This window comes from Halichoerus grypus, chromosome 14, assembly GCF_964656455.1.
Source record: "Halichoerus grypus chromosome 14, mHalGry1.hap1.1, whole genome shotgun sequence".
Classification (NCBI taxonomy): Eukaryota; Metazoa; Chordata; class Mammalia; order Carnivora; family Phocidae; genus Halichoerus; species Halichoerus grypus.
The window spans coordinates 88264256-88287158 of NC_135725.1; the positions used below are offsets into that span (position 1 = coordinate 88264256).

The following is a 22903-nucleotide window of genomic DNA, read 5'->3' on the forward strand; positions in this document are numbered from 1 at the left end:
GGCCCCTTGAAGCCTCTCAGGGGAGCTCTAAGAGAGCAGAGACCCCTCCAAGAGAGAGAGACCCCTCTGAAGTCACGTGTGCCCGAGCTTCGTGCACTGGCACTGGGTTCTGTAGGCAGAAACTCCATTCATCTGCACGGCAGCCCTTCCGTCCGGACCGACTAAGGCTCATTGAGCTGCGGTGAGCTGCTCATGGTCACCCAGCTAGAAAAGAGGCACAGCACAGTTGGGACGGCGTCCTGACTATGTCACGTTCTGTGTCCTCGCCTGCTCCGCAGCCCAGGTGTCTGGCGGCTGGGCTTTCTGACTCAGCTGCTCTCCAGCCATCAGAGAGGGAGGCTAGAGAGGGAGGCTCTACCCGCCCTCCCCCGCGCTCAGGCAGGGCTGTGGGAGACGGTGGTTCCAGACAAGAAGGCCTCGAAACTCCTGGGGCCCTTGACTTTTGGGCCCACGTCGGCGGGAGTGGGGGCAGTGGTGGGGGGAAGCTTTGGCCAGTGACATCAGTCCTGGCAAGGTCTTCGAGAAGTTCCAGACCCAGGAGGTCTCAAGCCCTCACCCCCCCTAACGCCCACACGTGCGTCTGTGCATCTCAGAACATCTGTTTGGTGAGCCCTTCCAAACCTCGAAGCCTGCACCCCTGAATGAGGCTGGGGGCCTGGGCCTGGGCTGGGTCTGGAGCGCCTCCACCCCCGTGCCCTGTTGGTATCTTGTGCAACTGCATGTCTCGGGGCTGGGAGACCATGGGAGCCCCCATCTCTTCCCAGAAAGCCTGGTGCTAGTGCCTGTGGTGGGCGGCGGCCGGCCGGGTGCTTTGTTTATTTATGGCCTATTACTGAAATGAAGAGCCATAATACCCATTTGTTCACTCCTCCTTATTGTGATGTGTTAATAGATCAACCGGGAGCCATAAATTTGTGGGAGCTGCTTTTGCAATCCTCAGTTCTGTTCTTTCTCCCTTGCCCTCTCCATTTCTTGCTGGCTTACAGCTTTCTCTTGAGATTTACGAGATTCTGGGAGTTTATCTAAATGAGGAGGAAAATAGGCCTGGGCGGGGGCGGGGCTGGGTAAGGAGCTCAGGCCTGGAGTTCATTGTACCCGACCCCGGATCCCAGCTGGTGTCATGTTAGTCGTGGGGCCTCAGGTGGCCATCGGCTCCTCCTGGCCTGTTTCTCCACCTGTAAAGTGGGCCTTGTTTAAATAATGCTCACGCGGTACAGCGAGGGATGCACGATGCTTACTTAGTACACGGTCAAGTGCGGGAAAACTGCTCCCTCTGATATCACCTTTTTTGCCGCTGCTATTCACAAACTAAGGCATCATTTCTGGCTTTAAAAAAAATGATCACATCTGTTATCTCATTTTATTCTTACCTGCTTTTTTAAATATACAAGCTTTAGTGAGATACCATCCACATGTGGGACAGTTCTGGGTTTCGGGATATTCAGAGTTGTGCAACCAACACCACAACTACTTTTAGGACATTTCCAGCAATTTTCAGCAGCCCCCCGCCCCTGCAAACCCCACACCATGCCTGCCCCTCCCCCACTCCAGCCCCTGGCAACCCCTCCTCTGCTTTCTGGTTTTGGACTTCTCTCTTCTGGATGTTTCGTAGAAATGGAATCCTATATATAACATGTGGCTTTTTGTGTCTGCTTCCTTTCATTCAATATAATGTTTGGGAGGTTCATCCATGTCGTGGTGTGGGTCAGGACTTCTTTCCATTTTGTGGCTGAATAATACTCCTTTGCGTGGAAAGACCACCTTCTGTCTATCCATCCCCCTGCTGAGGGGCCTTTGGGGTGTTTCCGCTGCTGGCCGTGCTGAGTAACCTCACCGACTTTGATTGCATTTGAACTTGGTTCGCAGGCTCCGGGTCCCCGCGGTTCTCTGGGCCTCACCGCGGCGCTCACAGCTTCCCTGCACAGAACGGAGCTCTGCTTTGTCACAGACACACGTGCCCTTAGTCATACAACCATTCAGCCAGAAAATGAGGATTTAAAAGCCCTCCTGGAAATACGCACCGAGCAGAGCGTGGCCGTGCTGGGCAGGATGGAACTGCTGTCGGTCTGCTCCTTCTTACTGCCCTTCCTCTCGTCCTTCTCCGGGGGGGGGGGTCCCAAGGCTCAGCTTCCATCCAAGTGGCCATTCTGGAAGCTTGCGGACATAGTCTCCCGAGTCATAGGTGTTCATGGGCCTCCGGGATCCAGCGCCTCATCTGCCGCGGCCCCTTCCTCTGTCCTCAGGGGTGAAAGGCCAGTGTCTGCTCCCTGCTTGCCTGGGGCCTGTCTTTCCTGACCCTGGGTGACATTGGCGGTGGTGGGGGGTGGGGGGGGCTCTCAGCCTTGGCTGCGGTTAGGGTCGCCAGCAGAGGTCCAGGGCTGGTGCTTCTTGAGAGTTCCCTGGCAACTCTGTGGTGCGGTTAGGTTGAGAAGCACGATGTGGGTGAGTCCCTGAGGCCTCCCGCATTTCCATTCCTCCCTCATCACCTGCCAACCCTCCTGGAGGCAGCTGGGATGAGCAACACCATGCCCGGTGCACAGAAGGGAAACAGAAGCTCACGGGGTGGGGAAACTGGGATCCTGACCTTCCCACTCCCGGGGCTGGGTCCTAACATGCACATACACACACACACACAGACGTGAACAGACATGGACACATGCAAACAAACCAGCACAGACACACAGACACGCACACACACGCACAGACACAGACAAGCGTGCAGACACGAACACGGACGCATGGGACCTGCACGCAGACGTGAGAACATGTTGACACGTACCCATCAGGCTTCTGGGCCAAGGTCAGGCAGGCCCCTGCTCTCTCTGGAGGGTCTAGAGAATATTCTGGGCTCCTCTGTCTGAGTCAATGAGTCCTAAAGGAAAGACAACTCTAGGAGCTTGAGTATCATTAACACTCGAAACCATCCACCTGCGTCCGCACCCCTTCCCATCTGTGCACGCAGATGCTTTGATAGGATCCAGCTTAGTGTACCTTCTTTTCTGCCCTTCATCACTGGTATTTTTTTCCCCATTTCCCCATTTTCTTGATTCATCCTGGCCCGTGTCACTTGCTGTTCATTTAAAGGGCAAAATAACATTCCAGGGCGCTCGGCTCTCATGGTTGCTAAGCTGCTCCTCTGTTTGGGGCATGTGTTCTATTGCCAGTTCTCAGTGGTGATCAGCGGGCTGTTGGAACATCTTCCCACAAATGCTTCTCCTTATCTTCTGGGTCGTTTCCTTGGGGTATCATCCCAAAAGCAAACAACTGAGTCTGGGGGTGGGAATGGTCATCGGGTGCTTCCTACCCCATGCAGCTGCTGCCTGTGAAAAACAGAGTCGTGATTCTCGGACCCGCTCTCAGCGGTGTTGACGAGCAAGCCCGTGTGCCCAGGCCCGGGCCACAGCAAAGGCTCCCGGAGAGACACCGGGCTGTGAAAGACCTGGGGTCCCATCCCAGCCTGGTCCCCAATTCACTGAGCGAACTTGAGCGAGACCTGTCCCCTCTCTGGGCCTCAGTCTTCCCGTCTGAGAAATGAAAGGGTTGGGCAGACGATGGTGGCCAGAGAACTCTTAGTGGCTCCGATCCCATGGTTCAGCCCTGGGATGCTGGGGCGAGATGGGGTTTCCAGGCAACAGTGTTTGTTTGTGGCTCCGAGGTGTGGCTGGGACAGCTGTGAGTGCTCCTGGCTCGGGCTCCAGCCCCCCGGGGGCAGCGGGCCAGGGTCCCACACAGGGCCAATCCAGATGCATCCGGGGGTGGGGGGAAGCTGGCGGGGAGGGGACAGTGAGTGGAGGGAGCTTCCCGAGGATAGCCCCGAGTGGAGAGTCGGGGCTGCAGCTGGGTTCTGGGGGTCCCGGAGAAAAGTGACTGCCCAGGGCCCCCCTGTGGGGTCTTCACCTTGGTGGATGCTCACAGCTCGCGCTGCTTCTGCCTAGCAGCTCTGAGGTGGGGTCTCATTAGCCTAAGGCCAGCAGCTCTCTTTCTGGACAGTGCAATGAACTTTAGAACCAAACACTTGGAGCGCCCCGGTGGTTGGGAGCATGGTCGCAGCATCCAAAGCTCAAGTCCGTGCTCTGCCCTGACCAGCTGGGTGGCCTCATCTCTCTGTTTTGTCTCCGTTTTGTCCTCTGCAGAAGAGGGTGCTCCTGGCAGGCTCTGTCTCCCTCGCAGGCCCGGCCGTTAGGAGTTTCGAGTGAGAGTGTGCGCAGTAGGTGCTGAGATGTGCGTGGCTCACAGGAGGGGCCCAGTCGTTGACAGCCCTCCGTGTGGGACTCGCTGGCTCTTCCTCGGACTCATGGGGATGGCACATCCTCCCGCTCTCACCCAGGTCGTGTTTGGCCCTTTTGTGGGTGTCAGGCCCCTCTTCCTAAATTCTCCAGACTGGTGTTTCCATCTGGGGCTTCCTTACAAGGTTCTGTGGTATGGCCCCAGCAAGGGGATGAGGGTCAGAGCGGCCATCGGTGGGTGAGGGTGCGGGCGGCCTGGAGCCCCCGCCCCCAGTCCCAGCAGACACGGGACCCACCCGGGCACGTGGCAGGCATAAGTGGGTGAGGACCGGCCTCCGGCGGGTGACCGTGAGGAATGCTGTTCATTGGACAGCCACTGATCCTCCTCCTGAAGGCTCCGCGCTCATGCAGTGAGCTTGGAAGGGCGGCAAAGGGCCCTTTAGAAACGGGGGCAGCAGGATGAGCAAAAGGGGACACGGCCAGAGGGACTGGGTATAGACCCTAGGCCACGTGGACTCTGAGCAGCCCGAGGACGGGAGCATTTTCTCTACCCCTGCAGCGGCTGGCCCACCCGGAACCCCGCGGCTCTTTGTCGAGTGAGGGAATGAATGAGCAGCTGGCTGAACTGGGCTCCACGCAGCTCAGAGCAGGGCACGCATCACGGAGGGCTTCGTGGAGAAGCTGGGGCATGTGCTGACTTGAAGGGGGTCTGGAGGGCAGGAGAGTGCCCTTGAGACCGTGTTGGGGGAACACAGTGTGAGTGAAGGTGGGGAAGGGAGTGTGCATGCGTGGACAGCTGGGATTTGCCATCGCATGTTTATTGAGCACCTACTGTGGGCCCCGGCCTGCGTTAAGGGCTGGGGACAGGGCCGGACCTTGGCCCCTCCACTTACGGAAGCATCAATATCAACAGGTGACCACAAGAGTGATGAATGTCATAATGGCTCCGGGATCTTGTAACCAGATGCAGGGCATCGCCCGGGGCAGTAGGGGTGGCTTCCCTGAGCCACAGAGGATGAGAGGGAGCTGGACAGGTGACCCCGAGGGAGGCTGCCACCCAGGTGTGTGCTGGGAATGAGGCTGACGGTGTAGCCCAGCTCTGGGCTTGATTCTGAGCACTTTCTATCAGGTGCTCTTTGGTCTCTCTGGGCAGGTAGGTCCCCCCCTTGGAGCTCCAAGAAGCAGAGGGACTAGGCAGGGTAGGTGGGCCCCTCTCAGATCCGACCCCCGATCCACGTGTCTATATGAACCTTGTAGCTACAGTCAACAGTGACGACTCGGGCCCAGCGCATGTCGTAAACAGGAAATTCCCCTGTTCTCATCTGGGTGCTTCAGGGAGCCATCTGGCTGCTCACGCCATGACGGAGAGGCTGCTGCTGATCATGCCGCACACACGTAGTGGTGGTGTTCTCCCCACTTCCTCCCACCTCTCCCCGGCCCCCACCCCTGGGCTGCAGCTGCCAGACCTGCGGAGCCTCTGAGAAAGGGGAAGGAGAGCTGGGTCACAAGCCGGGGAGGGGGAAGGCTGGGGCAGGGGGTGAAAAGGACAGGCAGCTGTGGGAATCCATGGGCTGTACCTACCAGCTTTGAGGCATCAAAGGCTGGAGGCCTTCCTGGAGGAGGTGATGTCTAAGTATTGAAGGTTGAGCAGGTGTAATCCAGGGGAGCAGGAGGTGGGGGAATGCCTCAGGTAGAAAGAACAGCATGTGCAAAGGGGTAGAGGTGAGATGAACCTGGTCCCTCTAGAAAGAACGGTCGTCCAGCTGGGGTGGGGTGGGGGACTAGTCCGTGAAGGACCACACAGGCCAGGACACTGTGCTTGGGTTTGGGGAAGCAAGTAGTGGGCAGCCACAGAGGACTTTAAAGCAAGGCAGTGATATGGTCATTTTGTCAGTGACAGCAGACTCAGGCTGCAGGGGGCAGGCACTGTGTCCTTTGGCCTCTGCTAGGCCTCAGCTTGTCCATCTGTAAGATGGATTTTCCCTGCATTCCATTTTTCCTTTGTGATAAAGCAAGCAGTGTTCCCTTTCTGGGAAATGACCTGGGGCTGGTCCTAAGAAAGACAAACTGCCTACCTTCATTGTGGGGAATTTTCCACTTGGGGAAATTTCTTTTATTATCTTTTTCCAGAAGCTCCTACTTCCTGTCCTTTAAAGGTCTTGTTGAGGGAGAGAGAGAGAGGAAGGGGCTCTGTGGTCTCTAAAGTTCTCAGAACTAGAAGGCAACTTCTGAATAAAGGAATCCAGAGCTGCCTCTTCAGATATGAAGAAATCAGGGTTCAGAGACATTGCCCGACTGCCTGAGGTTGCTCAGCATGTCTGCAGTAGGACCAGCCCTCGGATCCTGAACTCCGGTCCCTACCCTAGACCTCTTTCCCCTGAGCCACGCTGTCCCCATTTTGCCAGCCGAGGTTTGCAGCGAGGCCCTGGGAGGGAGGGAACCATGTCCCTACTCCCAGTGTGACCGAGTGTATGCTCCAGTCTCAAAATGATTTGGTCCTTGTTTGGTGGATGTCAACATTATTTAATAATAATAATAAAAAAAGACTGTAGATAAGATAAACCAAGCCAGAGAAGTGATGCCATGTGGGAGAAGCATTCCCCTGTCACTGGGACGAATCGGGATCTAGGTGGTGTTTTTCCTCCCTTTTGAAAGATTAAGCGGCCAGCTGAGGGCAGCCCAGCTGACTGAAGACAGGCAACGAGAACGCAGACGCTGTGAGTCATGGTCACGCTAACAGCAGGGCTGTTGACTGAGAGCTCACTATGCCCCAGGCACATAGGCTGCATGTCCCTTCATGCTCACCAGCTCCTGTGACTCCAGATGAGAACACTGAGTCTTAGGGAGACGGAGTCCTTGACCCCAGGTCAGCCTGAAAGAAGCAGACAGGTGGTTCACGCAGGGCCACTTGCTTTCAAAGCCTTGCTCCTGTGTGCTCAGCCATGCTGCTCCCCAGGGTAAGGGTATTTCCCCATGTCCCTGGGCGGTGGTCCCTTGACCCCCTATGTTGCAGCCACCTAGAGTCTTGGTAAAACCCCCATTCCTGCCCCACCCCCCCATCAGAGTCTCAGAGTGGGGCTGGGAATCTGCATGTTTCACATGAAGCCAGGAGATCCTGATGAGAAGCTGGGCCCTACAAGGCATCGGGAGGCGGTCCGTGCCGATGAGAGCTGACGGCATATGAGCCCTGGCCCAGGAGTCCTGCTCCCATGCCTGCAGGACACAGAGCTGTGTGTACAGAGCTCTGGTGGTGGAAGAAAGAGAGAGAGAGAGAAGGGAGGGAGGAAAGGAGGGAAGAAAAAAATCTAAATATTTAAATGACCACCAAAAAGGAACAAGCTCATTGCGCTGTGATCATGCAAGGGAATACTATACAGCAGTGAAAAATGAATGAATCAGACCTACACACATACACGTCAAGCCAGTTATATGTTTTAAACAATGCAGAACTGTATCGCATATTGTTTGCGCATGCACTGTCGTCACCATGGTAACAGCTGTCCTTTGCTGAGTACTTTTGTGTTCTGGGCACCGTGCTGTGCATTAGGCCATTCTGTTCTTTCGATGACCCTATGAGGGATAAGTGCTACTGTTGTCTCTAGTTTCCGGAACGAGACAGCGGAGGCACAGAGAAGTTAAATGTCTAGATCAACCTCCCACAGCAAGCATGTGGCCAAACAAGGTTGGACCCCGGTGGTCCAACCCAGTGCCTGGGCTCTGAGGCTACCACCCAGCATGTCACTTAGAGCTGGCCTCAGAGAACTTGCGCCAAGTGCCTGCTGGATGCTCTGTAGGAGGGGGCTGCTGATCTGGGGGATTATTACCCCATCTTACAGATGGGGAGACAGAGGCCCAGTAGGGCCAAAGTAGTAGCCTGAGGTTGCCTAGAGAGTCCACTGCCGGCGACGTTGACCTGTTTGAGCAGCACATGCCCAGCACTTTGCTCGCAGCTGCCTGGGAGAGGGAGACTATTGTCACCTCCGTGTTGCAGAGGAGGAAACCTGTGGGTCTCTAGAGCCTAGCTATCTACTGGGAGCACAGGCTGGGGAGCTGTTCTTTGGGGTCCCCCGCCCCTGTGCTGGCCGCTTGCAGTTGGGGCCAGCTGGGGCCAGTGGTTGCAGCTGCCCTCCTCGATTTATGGGGACAGGGGCTTCACGGAGCCAACACATATGGGCCGGTGACATCATGTTTGCATGGGCCCCTTGGGGTCCAGCCCAGCTGCAGGAGTCTGGCCGGGGGTCCCCGATCTCTTTGGGATGGGGGCCAGGTGACTTTAGCAAGGTGGGCCAGATGGGGGAGGGCAATGATGGGCAGCCTCCATGGCTTCCTCCGGAGGGCCCAGCACAATGCTGGGCAACAGAGCACCAAACAGCACCGGATTCTGAGTCTGGCCGGCCCTGACACTTAGCCGCAGAAGGCTTTTGGGCTGGTAGCTTCTCCCTGGAAGCCGTGGGCCGGGCGAGCAAAGGGGGACTCATCCCCTGCCTGAGGGTAGGGCGTGCAGTAGAGGAAGGGGGGGTTACTGGTGACCCTGTGCCAGGCCCTGGGCTGAGCCCACATGGAATCCGCTCACCAGCCCCAGACATAGGCCTTCTTAGTATGCCCATTTTGCAGATAAGGAAATGGAGGCCCCAAGAGGGGAAGGGACCTGTTTTACCCAGCAAGGAAGAGTTCAGAGTATGGACCTGACCCCAAGCTGTGAATTCCTAGTCCAGTGCTCTTTATGTCTTAGACCAGTTGGGGTGAGACCTGGCCCTGGCCTGGAAGTGGAGGTGGGGCAGGGGGAGGACCAAAGGGTGGGTGGGTAGTAGACACAGCCTCAGTCCTGGCAGGCTTCCTGGAGGAGGCGGTTGGTTCGAGTCGGGTCTTGAGGTCCTTCCAGCAGGGGTGGGGTTGGTTGTGGTCTCACCAGTGGCCCTCGCTCCGCAGGCATCGCCTCCTCCCATCGGGCTCCCTGCGTCTGGCCCAGGCCCAGGTCGGTGACAGTGGCCTCTATAGATGCACAGCCAGTAACCCCGCCGGGTCCGCCTCTCAGTACTACGTCCTCCGGGTGCAAGGTAGGCCTGTGCTGGTGGCCTGGGTCTCGCCCACGGCCCCGCCCTTCCCTCTGTGTTTCTCAGGCCTTCTTCGTGCCCTTTCCTCTCTGCAGGCTGGGCTCTGTCCCCTCTTCATGGGGGCCCCCCAGTGCTTTCTCCCCTCCCCTCCGCGTCCTGCCTTCCTTCAGCCCTGTCTCTCCTCATTCCCTTTCTCCTTTCTCCTGTACCCTTGGTTGGGATGCCCTGAGAACAGAGGGCAAAGCCCAGCGAAGCCTAGGGCGGTAGAGGCTTAGAAGTCAGGAGGGGGACCCAGGAAGGGGTTCTGGTTCCTGGCTCAGCTGGGGCCCCAGGAGTGGACATTCCCCTGGGTGTCCAGGTCCCATCCACAGAAGCCAGCCGTGGAGTCACTCCACCAAAAAGGCAGGGAGCTTGTCATCTCCAAAAGCCCCAGGGAATTACTGAAGACAGGGGTCAGCCGACTCTGGCCCTTGGACCCCATCTGACCCATTTCCTGTTTTCATATGGCCCACCAGTGAAGAACAGTGTCCACATTTTTAAATGATTGGGAGAAAAAAACCCAAATAATATTTTGTGACATGTGAAAATTACATGCGATTCAGATTTCAGTGTCCATAAAACCAGCTTTCTTGGGGCACGGCCTCACACGCTCATTTACGTGTGGTCTCTGGCTGCTTTCGTGCCATGGTGGCAAGTTGAGTAGCTGAGAGACAGACCATGTGGCCTGTGAAGCCTGAAAGATTTACTCTCTTGCCCTTTACGGAAAAAGCGCCCCCTGATCTAAGCTAGCAGCCCATTTCCCAGGTGGACGGGCTGAGGCTCAGAGAGGGAGGGGGCTCAAAGGTTTGCTGTGGGTTTGCATGAGCGTCTGAGAGACGTGGCAGTGGGGGGGCTGGGTGACGAGTAGGGCCTCAGAGTTGTTGGGAGGACTGGATTTGAATCCTGCCTCTACCACGGACTGGCTATGTGACCTTGGCCAGCCGCTTAGCCTCTCTGAACCTTGGCTTCCTCCTCCGTGAAGCGGGGGCCACAGTAATGCCCATCCCATGGTTGTCAGAAGGGGGTGCTCGGCACAGGGAAGGCTGCTATTGTTTTCGGCTGGCGTGGGGGCGGGCGGGGCATGTACACCCTCCTGCTCCTGGACATCGAGGCCCTGGGGGGCCGCATCCGACAGAGCCAGGCAGGCTCCAGCTCCTATCAGCTGAGGGAGTGGGTGACTCTGGTCAATCACATAATCCTTCTGAGCCTCAGTTTCTTCATCTGCAAAATGGGCGTGGTATCACCTGCCTGTAGGAAAGACCAAATGCGATGGAGGAGATGTAAATGTGGTAGAAATGAACACCTACATTTCCCCAGCCCAGGGGTGGGAGGATGTGGGGGCGGGGGGGGGGGGTGAGGGGCAGAGAGGGCTCGGGGGATGGGGGAGGTGGCGGTGGGGAGAAAGCAGCCGAGCACGGAAGAGCGATTTTGTGATGAGAGCACGTGTGTTCAGGTGAAAGGCCAGATTCTGTTCACTTTGGGGGGGGGGTCCACATGGGGTGTCCTGCTGTCCTTTCCTGACAGAATGAGGAATGGTCAGCCTTAGGCCATCCCCCATGGTGATTTCTGCTGGTTGGTGATATCCAGAAGGGAGGGCAGGTAGGCCCTCTCGAGGGGTCTGGGCTCTGCGACCCCCACCTGGGGCCCCACGACCTGATGCCCCTCCCCGGGGCCCTGTCAGTGCCCCCTCAGGTGCAGCTGGGCCCACGTGTCCTGAAGGTGCTGGTGGGAGAGATTCTGGACCTGAACTGTGTGGCCGAGGGCAGCCCAGAGCCCCGGCTGAACTGGTCCAAGGACGGGGTGGCCCTGCAGGGTGTGGGGCCTGAGGGCTCTGTCCACTTCTCCGCCATCCAAACCTCCGATGCCGGCCTGTACCGCTGTGAGGCCTTCAACAGCGCTGGTGTGGATGCTTGGGAGCTGGAGCTCTGGGTGCTGGGTGAGTCTCCCCCGAACCCTGGAACTCTCCGCTCCCCACCTCCCCCGACAGCAGCCTGGGCTTCTGGGATGTGTGACCCCTACCTCCCAGCCTCCGGTCCCCTGAGGCCGTGGGACTGTCCTGCGTGAGGGAGTCCCATGGGTACCCTGTCCTCTGGCGTGGACAGAAGGTGCCACGGGGTCGTGATCAAAGAGCAGGTGCCCAGGCCGAGGTTCGGCTTCTTCCACTTTCCAGATGAACAACTGTAGGCCAGTTATTTTCATTCTCTGGCGCTCGGTTTTCTCCCTTAGAAAAGGGGCCCAATAATACATGAGGAGCCAGTGAGAGAATGTGTGTGAAGTGCCTGGTGCCCCGAGGGGTCTGGATCAGTGGTGCCTCATTTGCACTATTATGAACTTGGTTTTAAAGATTTTATTTATGGGGCGCCTGGGTGGCTCAGTCGGTGAAGCATCTGCCTTCGGCTTAGGTCCTGATTTCAGGGTCCTGGGCTCGAGCCCAGTGGGGCGGGCTCCCTGCTCAGTGGGGAGCCTGCTTCTCCCTCTGCCTGCCACTCCCCCTGCTTGTGCGTGCATGCTCTCTCTCGCTCTCTCTCTCATAAATAAAATCTTGTAAAAAATAAAGAGAGATGTTATTTATTTAAGAGAGGGAGGTGGGAGGAACAGAGGGAGAGGGGCAAGCAGACTCCGTGCTGAGTGCAGAGCCCGATGTAGGGCTCGATCCCACAATCCTGAGATCCCAACCTGCGCCGGGATCAAGAGTCAGACACTCCACGGACTGAGTCACGCAGGCGCCCCGCACTCTTTTGAAATGAAAACAAACCCGGGAAGCTGCAGCTTGAGGGGAATGCAGGGCAGGACAATGCCAGGCTCCACCTTCCAAGCCCCCTGGAGTCTTGTGTGGCCCTGGTGGCTTCTCCGTCGGTCACCCGGTGGGAGGCAGGTCCGCACCAGTGGCCCCGAGGCTGAGGGCCTCATGCCCGGCTGGGTTGTGAATGGGACGCCCTCTCCACTGGCCCTGGGGGTAAGCACGGCCACGCCATCTCTCCCCAGAGCCGCCGCACTGGGAGGCCGATGAGAGCAGCGGCCTGCTGGAGAGAGTGATGGGAGAGAACGCGAGCCTGCCATGCCGGGCCAGAGGTGATGCTGGGCCCAGGGTGGGCTGGGCTGGGAAGGGGCACCCCTTACATGTCAGCACCCTGGGTCACACCCTGTGGGCTAGGCCCATGGGTTATGGAGGGTTAGGGGGTCCTCACTCTCAGCCAGGCCATGCCAGGCATTTTATCCTATCGACAACCTTGTAGGGTGGGTATTAGCGTTCACTTTTTTTTCCTAGGGGCAGTCTGGGCCCAGAGGGGTTTAATAAGCAAGTTGTCAGAGGTCACACAGCCAGGAGGTGACTCACAATGTGTGGTGCGGTTGGACGCAGGTCCCGAGTATCCCTTAAGCCCCAGCCCCTCCGGGGAACGTGACAGCTGGGTGGGGACGGCCCGAGGGTCCTGGGATTGGGGCTCAGAGACCCCCGCCGCTCCTCAAGCCCACCCCAGACTTTCCAGCAGAGGATGGATTCACGTGGCCCTAGGCAGACTAGCCCTTTGGGGGCCCCCTTGGGGGCAGCATCACAGTGTGGGGCCAAGATAGCCACCTCTGTGGTCAGCTGCCCAGTGCTGAACCCTGCTGTGGCCCCTCAGGGTCAGGTACCGTGGGGCAGTGCATACCTTCTCCCCGAGCCTCCGTTTTCTCATCTGTACAGTGGGGTCATTCCAGACCCTCCATGCAGGACGGCTGGGAGGGCTCAGGGGGACAGCAGGAATTTCGGGTCCCAGCACCGTGCCCGGCACACTGTAGAGGCCCAGGGAAATGTGCTGGATGGGCGTCTGGCCTGAGGAGCAGGGGCAGCTTACAAAAAGTCTGGAAGGAGCTGGTTCTAGTCTCCGCTGCCCTTCTCCTGCCAGGAGCCCAGGGAAGTCCCTGGAACAGGCCTGAGGGAGGGGCAGGTAGGAGGCAGGCACTGGGTGGGAGATCGGGAAACCTCTGGGGCTCCTTTGGGACACCCGCCCACCTGGAGGGCCGACCGCCCACCCTCAGCCAGGGCGCCACCTTGTGCCTGTCTGTGGTAACAGCAGGCAGCCGTTATGCAGTCCTGGGAGGTGGGAAGGGGCACTCAGCCAGTGGCCTGCCTGCCCTGGGTGCCCCTCATCATCTCTGGTCAGTCAGGGCCCTGTCCTCTGGGCCAGGCTTCAGCTGGATCAGCATAACCCAAGCCCCCTCTGATAAACTGCACCTGCCGCCCGGGCTGCCCTTGGCCTTCTCCCTTTCAAGCAGGTAGCTGCCTGGTGGGCAGTGTGGGGCGCTGGCATTCACCTGCCGTGTGACCTTGGGCTCGGAGGCCTAAGGAGAAAGTGCCGAGCCCAGTGCCTGGAATGCGGGAGCCCTGGTCCCTGCGGTGGGTGACACCACCCACCTGTTCCTTGTGGGGTGGGACGGGGAGGCCAGGAGCCTGGCCGCTGCCTTGCCGGTGATTTGGGGCCCATCATTGCTCCTCTCTTGGCCCCTGTGATAGGAGTGGGGAGGTGAGGTGAGGGATTTTCACCCATAGTTCTGAGTCCCCTGGGATCTAACCTGGGCAGAGCTATAGGGCAGTTCTGTGGTTAGAGCTCATCGAGGGGTTAGATGTTTTGCATTTTTTAAAAAGTCCCAGGGTTCACAACTCAATGTCCCTCCAGGTCAGCAGCTCTGAAGTCCTGGTCCCTGGCATAGTGGGAGGATGGGAGTAGGGAGGACCTCCCTGGAAAAGCTGAGGAGCTAGGAGGGGCATTGTGTGTTGTGGAGTGTGTGTGGTGGGTGTGTGTGTCTGTGCATGTGGTGTGGGGCTTATATGTGGGCGGTGTGGATGTGGTAGAGTATATGTGTGGGGCATGGCATTTATGTGTGTGGCGTGGCGTGTGTGTGGGATGTGAGGGGTGTGTGTGTGGTGTGTATGTATGTGTATGTGTTGGTGTGGTGTGTGTGTGTGTGTGTGGCATGGTGTTTGTGTGTGTCGTGTGTATTTGTGTTTGTTGTATGTGTTGTGTATGTATGTTGTGTGTATTTGTGTGTGTTGTGTACGTATATTGTGTTGTGTGTGTGTGTTGTGTATGTATGTTGTGTGTGTGGTGTGTGTGTGGGATGTGTGTCTGGGTGGTGTGTATTTGTGTGTGTGTGTGTGTGTGTGTTGTGTGTGTTGTGGTGTGTGTGTTGTGTGTGTGGGATGTGTGTCCAGGTGGTGTGTATTTGTGTGTGTGTGTGTGTTGTGTATGTATGTTGTGCGTGTGGTGTGTGTGTGGGACGTGTGTCCGGGGGTGTGTGTATTTGTGTTGTGTGTGTGTGTTGTGTATGTATGTTGTGTGTGTGGTGTGTGTATGGGATGCGTGTCTGGGTGGTGTGTATTTGTGTGTGTGTGTGTTGTGTATGTATGTTGTGGTGCGTGTGGTGTGTGTGTGGGACGTGTGTCCGGGGGGTGTGTATTTGTGTGTGTGTGTGTTGTGTGTGTATGTTGTGGTGCGTGTGGTGTGTGTGTGGGACGTGTGTCTGGGTGGTGTGTATTTGTGTGTGTGTGTGTTGTGTATGTATGTTGTGGTGCGTGTGGTGTGTGTGTGGGACGTGTGTCCGGGGGGTGTGTATTTGTGTGTGTGTGTGTTGTGTGTGTATGTTGTGGTGCGTGTGTTGTGTGTGTGGGACGTGTGTCCGGGGGGTGTGTATTTGGTGTGTACCCTGTATGTGCGTATGTCGTGTGCGTGTGGTCTGGGGGGCATAGTGTGTGTGTGTGTGTGGCCTGCCGTTTGCGTGCGAGCTCGCACGTGCAGGCGCACAGTGGGGAGCAGGCCCCCGGCCGTGGGGGCTCCGGCGGGCTCGCGGGCGGGCGCAGAGCGTGAGCGCGCAGCGCGGGTGGGCGACGACCCTCCTCGCCATCTCGGCGGCGGGCAGAGTCCCAGAACTGAAGGCGAGCGCTCAGCGCAGGGCGAGTGGGCTGGGGACCCTCCAGGAGGCCGTGGCACCTGGGACGCCCGGGGTGGGCCACGTCCTGCCTGCTGCGCCCCGGGCCCGCCCACCCCTTCCTGCCCGTGGCTGAGGATAAAGGGGCGAGAGAGAGAGAGAGAGAGAGAGAGAGAGAGAGAGAGAGGCGTTGCGTTCGCCCACGTGGACTTGCCCGCACTGTGGGTCCCCTCGACCACCGTTGGCCGTGAGGGAGGGGGGTGACCGAGGTGTCAGGGTGCTGTCCTCGGAGTTTGGGGAGTGCCCCCGTCCTATGTGGCGCCGGAGAAGGAGGGGGGGCAGGGGAGGGCTTTTGTCCTGACGTTGTCCAGCAGGTCAGCGGGGCGGGGGTGGGGGGGGACGCGTGTGACCCCAGCTCTGCTGTGACCACCGGGCGTGTGTGGCGCTCAGGAGGCCGGGTCATCCCCGCAGCCCCGATCTGAGGACCCCCCGTGTGCCCAGCCCCAGGGGGGCAGCCGTGTATTCCATATCCTCTGTGCGCTGGGCCACGTGAGCCAACAGTCTGGTGGCAGAGATGGACCTTGGGCAGTCCGGCGTGAGTAGTGTCCAAGAAGGGAGTTCAGGGCAATTGTGGCGTCACGATGGGGCTGGGGGGGCAGCAGTGCCAGGCCCCTTGCCGGTGGAGGGAACAGCAGCCCAGCTGAGCCCGAGCCTCCCCTTTCGTGCACAGACCAGGTGCTGAGCGCCGCAGGCTCGCTCTCTCATTTAGCGCCCCCTATGTGCCGAGCCCTGGGCTTGCAGCTGGGGGGGGCAGCAGGGAATCAGAGCGGAGACCCTGGCCCTTGCGGGGGGAGACGGGCGGCAGACAGAAGAAATCTAAGTAAGCCATCCTGTGCGCGGTAGAAAGTTGGGGGGGACCAGCAGAAAGGAGCGCAGGGTAGCTACCGGCCGGGAGTACGATCCCTTTGAGAAGGGAACCGGGAAGAGGGCTCTGGCCCCTTGCCTGTCACCCTCAGCACTGGGAGACGGGTGGCCCTGCAGCCCTGGCTGGGAGGCAGTGGGCGTGTGGGCGCCTGCAGCTTGGAGGGAGCTGCTCCTGTCAGCCTAGGGGGCGAGGAGGTGCTTGGAATCACCGCTGGAGCGTCGGCGACATTTGCACAAGGTGGGGAATGTGGGTGCAGAGGGGAAAGAGGACAGAGTGCTCGTGCTGATGACTCCATGCGCCCTGCCAGGGACGCCCAAGCCACAGGTCACGTGGCGGAAGGGCCCATCCTCGGAGCCCCTGCGTGGCCGGCCGGGCCTGGAGGTGCTGGATGAAGGCTCCCTGTTTCTGGCCTCCGTTTCTCCCACTGACAGCGGAGACTATGAGTGCCAGGCCACCAATGAGGCAGGCTCCACGTCCAGGAGAGCCAAGCTGGTGGTCTATGGTAAGCAGGGACCCCAGGGTGGGGGATGGCTTGTACACACCTCCCAGTGGCACCCCAGGATGCCCGGGTGTGGTGGCGCCAGGTCCCCAGGGCCCGAGAGCTCACGGTGGGGCAGGCTGCGAGCCACCCTGGCCTGCTATATAATGACTTGCCTGGGAAGTTACAAAGATACACCCAGGCCCCACCTTCAGAGATTACGACTCAGGGGTCCTTCCCAGGTGACCATGACAACAGGTGTAAGTAGAACCAGGTGGATCTGGGGGCCCCGGCATCTTGCAAAGCTGAATGTCAGAGAAAGTGGCATGGTGCCCAGGGACAACGGGGGTGTGCGGGTCCCAGGGCGGGTTCTGCGGCATTCCCAGGTCCACATGGCTCCTGGTGGCCAGATCAGGGACTGGGGTGGGCATCCTGGGACCCCAGAATCTAGGGAAGGGTAGGAGTTGGGACTGCTGTCCAGGCCAGGAAGAGCAGCCCAGATGGGGTCTGGGTAGCCCTGGCTCTCCGGGAAGGGACAGCTTCTCTGCTTCTCTTTCCTCCCAAGTGCCCCCTAGCATCCGGGAGGATGGGCGCAGGGCCAATGTGTCAGGCATGGCCGGGCAGTCCCTGACTTTGGAGTGTGATGCGAATGGCTTTCCAGCCCCTAAGATCGTGTGGTTCAAGGATGGGCAGCCGGTGGGTGTCCTCTGGGGGGGCCGGGCCGTGGGTGGGATTTGGATAGAGTATAGACCTTCTGGGTGGGTTCCTGCATGTGCCAGGTGTGGCAAGGAGATGTGACAGAGGTTTGGGGGAATGCGTTTGGCAGTGGAGAACTGCGTTCCCACAAGGAAGCCGGGGGCTGCATGGTGGAGGGGGCATAGCACTGTTTTGGGAGTCAGAAGCCCCAGGTTCCAAGCCACCGACCAGCTCCCTGGGCCTCAGGTTCTTATTGCTGATGCTGGGGAGTGGCCAGACCCCTCTCACCAGCTCCCTCTGGCCTCTCTTGCCCAGATCCCCGAGACGGGCCATCACTGTCTCCTGGACAAGCCCCGGGCCCTCCACTTTCCCAGGATCCAGGAGGGCGATTCTGGCCTCTACTCCTGCCGGGCAGAGAACCAGGCCGGGACTGCCCAGAGGGACTTCGATCTCCTCGTGCTCAGTGAGGGAGGCCTGAGCCCCTACCCTTTTGTGGGGGCTGGGGAGGAGGGGGACTTTGCCTGCTGGGAGTCAGGGACACAGAGGGGCCCACGGCAGACCCCGTCCCTGTCCTCACAGAGCTCTCAGGACAGACATTAGACAGTCAGATGATTAACCCTGTAATTAGTATTGTGTTACATGCTACAAAAGTCATGCAAGCTGCTGAAAAGGTGCAGAGCGGGCTCCCGACCCAGCCAGGGAGCTTCGAGTGAAGGACGGATGGGGAGGGAAGGGCTCACCGGGCTGGGGACCCACACAGACGAAGGCCCACCGCAGGGCCTTTGCCTGTGCAGGATCTGAGGAGTTTTCACCCCTCTGCCCCTCACCCCCAGTCCCTCCTTCCGTGCTGGGAGCCGGGGCTGCCCAGGAGGTGCTGGGCCTGGCTGGTACAGAGGTGAAGCTGGAGTGCCGGGCCTCGGGGGTCCCCGCGCCCCAGGTGGAATGGATCAAGGACGGGCAGTGAGTGGTCTTCCCAGTGGTTGGCATGGGGGTGACGCCCAGGCCGGGGCCGGGTGGAGGGGGGCCTTGGGGAGGGCGAACTCAGCGAGGAAGCCCCTCTCTCCCCCGGCAGGATTTTCTCATTACTTACCAGTCTTGCTTTTTGTTGTAAACTTTTTTTTTTTTTTTTAGGTAAAATTCACAAAATGTAAAATCAGTCATTCTGAAGTGCGCACTTCAGTAGTATTTAGTACCCCCAGAGCGGGGCACACCATCAGTCACCTCTCTCTAGTACCAGAACATTTCATCGCCCCAAAAGGGGACCCCATACCCATCAGCCCCTGGCAACCACTAGTCTGCTTTCTGTCTCCATAGAGTTGCCTGTATTTCAGATGAATTCCATGCAGTCATATAGTACGTGTCCTTTTGTGTCCGGCATCTCTAACTTAGCACACAGCTCTTGGGGTTCATCCATGCTGGAGCAGGGATGGGTTCAGGCCCATCTCGGAGATGCGACGGCTTCAGCTCCAGACCACGGCAAGAGAGCAAATATCGCAATAAAGCGAATCCAGTGAATTTTTGGGTTTCCCAGCGCGCATAAAAGTCGTGACACTCTACTGCACTCTGTCAAACATAAAACAGTATTGTGTCTAAAAAACAACGTACCTACTTGGGGCGCCCGGGGGGCTCGGTCGGTCAAGCGTCTGCCTTTGGCTCAGGTCATGGTCCCAGGGTCCTGGGATGGAGCCCCGTGTGGGGCTCCCTGCTCAGTGGGGAGCCTGCTTCTCCCTCTCCCTCTGCCTGCTGCTCTGCCTACTTGTGCTCTCTTTCTCTATCAAATTAAATAAATAAAATCTTAAAAAAATAGCTGATTGCTAAAAAATGCTACCATCATCTGAGCTCTTAGCGAGTCGTCATCACGTGTAACAGATAGTTGTTACAAATCACAGCTTAACAAATATAATAATAATGAGGAAGTTGGACATAGTGTGAGAATGGTCAAAATCGTGACATGGAGGCACAAAGTGAGCCAGTCCCATTGGAAAAATGGCACCAACGGGCTGGCTCGATGCAGACTTGCCCCAAACCTTCAATGTGTAAGAAACGCAGTATCTGTGTCGCATGAAAAAGTGAGGTGCGCCCGCACTTCATTGCTTTCCGTGGCTGAATAGTATTCCGCCGTAGGCATTCCTCGGTGGACGGGCACCTTTCCGGCGACTGTGAACCTTTCAGATTTGCTTTTCACCTCTGCGCAGCCCAGCCCTAACTGGTGGTATTCTCATGACCGCCCTTCCAGGCCCATCCTCCCAGGAGACCCTCACATCCAGCTCCAGGAGGACGGCCAGGTTCTCAGGATCACCAGCAGTCACCTGGGGGACGAGGGCCGGTATCAATGCCTGGCCTTCAGCCCCGCCGGCCAGCAGGCCAAGGACTTCCAGCTCAGAATGCAGGGTGAGCCCGGCCCCCTGTCACGGCTGCCCGCTGCATGGAGGGAGGATGGGGCAGAGACGGGGGGCCCTGGAGGAGGAGCCCCCTGGTCCAGTAAGGCTGGGGGGAGGGACAGGGAATCTGGCCCAGCGTTCCCAATTCCCATTGTCCCCATCCCCAGCTTTACAGCTTTCTTATTCCTGATCCTGCTCGGGATGATTGTTTCTTTAAAACGAGTTCTTTGTCTTACATGGAAACACACTTATTTAAAAGGATATTTAGTATCGCAACTGTAAGTGGGAAGCCAGGGCAACCTGGCCTTCAGGGAAGAAGCTGTGGAAACAAATGCAGCACTGACACAGAAGGTACTAGAAGGGTTACATACACAGTCTACCAAACCGTGCCTTTCCCTTTGTTGTAATCAGGATGGAAGGAGTTTGGGAAGGGCGGAGCTGTTCTATCCTGAGATGCAGTGCTATTTCATGCTATGACCACACACCCCCTGAATCACTGTGGGTGTCACCAATGGTGAACTCCTGATTTCGGTCATTTTACGGATGGGGAGACTGAGAGCCAGAGAGGGAAAGTGCCCTGTGCCTGGTCATGCAGTGAGTTAGAGGCAGAGTGGGTCCAGAGCCCAGACCTGTGGCTCCTCTCATCTCCACACCTCTTGTGATGACCGGGTGGGTCCCACATCAGCAGGTCCCGAGAGGCCTGTCCTCATCTGTCCCCAACCCTCTACTCTCCCCGTGCCCCACGCATCCCACACCCTGCGCTAGGAGCCGGTGACATACGTAGGGCTTGTGGCCCACGGGCATGTGATGACCACTCTGGGGTTGGGACACCAGCCGCCTTGGGGAGGCTCCCTGTGACCAGCGCCCCCCCCCCCGCATTGTCCTTCTCAGCGCCTCCCACCATCTGGGGCTCCAACGAGACGAGCGAGGTGGCCGTCATGGAGGACCACCCAGTATGGTTCTTGTGTGAGGCCCGAGGAGTGCCCGCTCCTGACATCACCTGGTTCAAGGACGGGGCCTCCGTCCCGCTCAGCGCCAAGGCTGTCTACACCAGGGGCGGCCGGCAGCTACAGCTGGGGAGGGCCCGGGGCATGGATGCTGGCATCTACACCTGCCAGGCCAGGAACCCTGTGGGGGTCACTGAGAAGAGCACCAGGCTGGAGGTTTATGGTGAGCGGCCAGGGGTTGCACAAGCAGCGGTCAGCTGGGGTGGGCAGTGCCGGGGTGGGGGCGGGAGACTCTGGGCCGTGGTGGGCCTGTCTGCAATAGTTGCTGAGGGGAGTGGCCAGAGGCCCAGGATAATGAGACTGAAGAGTTACCCAGGGAGAATGGCCATCTCGGCTTATACAGCTTCCCTCACCCAGACAGGCAGGATGCTGAGGCCGGGGGCAGAAGGGCCTGTCTGGGGGCCCGGGCAGAGCCAAGTGGAGAAACCACATTTCCCTCTGGGGTTAGCACTTTCACTGCTCTTCAGTGAATAATTAACTGCTCTTCATTAATCACTCACTGTGAGCCAGGGCCCCTGGGCTTTTCATAGCATCAGCTCATTTCATCAGGGTTCAGGGGCCTTGTCTTCCTGTCTCCCACTTACCCATGAGTGCAGGGGGCTCTGGGGGTGAGAGGCTAGCCGCGGGTCACTTGCTAGGAGGTGATGTGACCTGGTTCACAGTGTGCGGACGGGGGTCTGAATGTATACCTTGTGCTGTTTACCTGGGTGTAGACCCACTTTGAGGGGCTGGGCTCTGAGGGAAGGAAAAACTGAGTGTAGGTGGGTAGGCATGGGGTCTGAGCAGGCCCGTGGGGTCATCCTGGCCCCTCGAGAGGACTCAGCTCCTGAGCTCTGGCCCCTGAAGATGCAGAGGGCTTGGGTGCTGGAGCCACGGGGATCCTGAAGGGAAGCTGGGCTATCTGGGGTTCGCCGGCAGCCTCTGAGGATGCGCCCCGCTGCCATCTCGGGGACTCTCATTTGGGGATCGGAGGACCTCCTGGAAATGCAGTGGAAAATGCATTTCCATACAATTTTCAAAGGGGCTTGTGACCCAGACAAGACTGAGAGGCTCATCCCAGGCGGTCATGTCCCATGCCTCCTGGGGAGGGCTCCATGGTCTCCACAACGGGGGGCCCTTTGGAGGGGAAGAGAGAAGTCCCCCTCTGGGGGGACTATCCCCTTGGCCATCAAGGGCTGACCCCCCACGGACCCTCCGGGCTTGGCCTGCCCCAGGCGTCTACTTCCTCAGACCAGGGAAGGGACCTGAAGGAGCAGCGGTTCTGGTCTCGGGCCCTGGGGAGCCCATCACTTTGAGTTCCGCAGAAATAGAGACCTACTGTGTGCAGACACTGAGGCACACACAGACAAGCTCTTGTTCTGCTCTCGGGGAGCTCGCAGGCATGGCGGGGATGGAGAGAAGAGGCAAGCAGTGTTGGGGGAGCGATGCGGCCCAGGGGCAGAGGAGGGGAGGGAATGCTTCCAGCCAGGGGCCCCGGGGAGCAGGTGGTTCAGGGGAGGTGGGTCAGCGAGGGGCTTACGCTGGCCTGCTGGGCGGGGAGCAGACAGGTGTCCCCCTCTGGTCCCTGAGCAGCCCCCGCTTCCTCCCTAGTCCCACCCACCATCGAGGGCGCTGGAGGAGGGCCTCGTGTGGTGAAGGCTGTGGCTGGGAGGCCCTTGGCGCTGGAGTGTGTGGCTAGAGGCCACCCGCCCCCCACCCTCTCCTGGTACCACGGGGGACTGCCTGTGGCAGAGAGCAACGAGACATGGCTGGAGGCGGGAGGCAGCGTGCTGAGCCTGGAGAGCCTGGGGGAGGCGTCCGGAGGCCCGTACAGCTGCGTGGCCAGCAGCCCCGCGGGGGAGGCCGTGTTGCAGTATTCCGTGGAAGTGCAAGGTGAGCCGGGGACTGTCCCCCCTGAGTCACCTGGGCTGTGGACCGGTCCTCCTACACCCACTGTGTGTGGGTCCCTGCAGGCCCTGAGGGGACACAAGGTGGGGAAGGCCCAGCATCCCCGTATTGCATGAGACAGGTGAACACACAGATCTGGGCTGGAGGTCCTGCAGAACTACGAGGGGGTGGGGTTGAGCCCCAGGATCATGCTTCCTGTTCCTGCTTGGGGACCCTGAGCCAGGTCGCTTGGGACAGGACCCCACTCTGCCTTCCACTCTTGGTCGACAGGCCAGACATTTGTCATGGACTCCCTGAGGCCCA

At 58.8% G+C, this 22903-nt stretch overlaps 1 protein-coding gene across 1 annotated transcript in view; it reads left to right on the forward strand.

Annotated features, from left to right (window-relative positions):
- The window catches only part of HMCN2 (hemicentin 2), a 150356-nt gene that overhangs the window by 57919 nt on the left and 69534 nt on the right, over window positions 1–22903 (forward strand). The window contains exons 23-32 of the mRNA XM_036117053.2: window positions 9156–9283; window positions 11001–11255; window positions 12305–12391; window positions 16459–16653; window positions 17195–17325; window positions 17641–17788; window positions 18159–18285; window positions 19562–19716; window positions 20598–20876; window positions 22304–22585. Of these exons, the coding sequence (XP_035972946.2) occupies window positions 9156–9283; window positions 11001–11255; window positions 12305–12391; window positions 16459–16653; window positions 17195–17325; window positions 17641–17788; window positions 18159–18285; window positions 19562–19716; window positions 20598–20876; window positions 22304–22585 (1787 nt within the window). The remainder of the gene's footprint in view (window positions 1–9155; window positions 9284–11000; window positions 11256–12304; window positions 12392–16458; window positions 16654–17194; window positions 17326–17640; window positions 17789–18158; window positions 18286–19561; window positions 19717–20597; window positions 20877–22303; window positions 22586–22903) is intronic.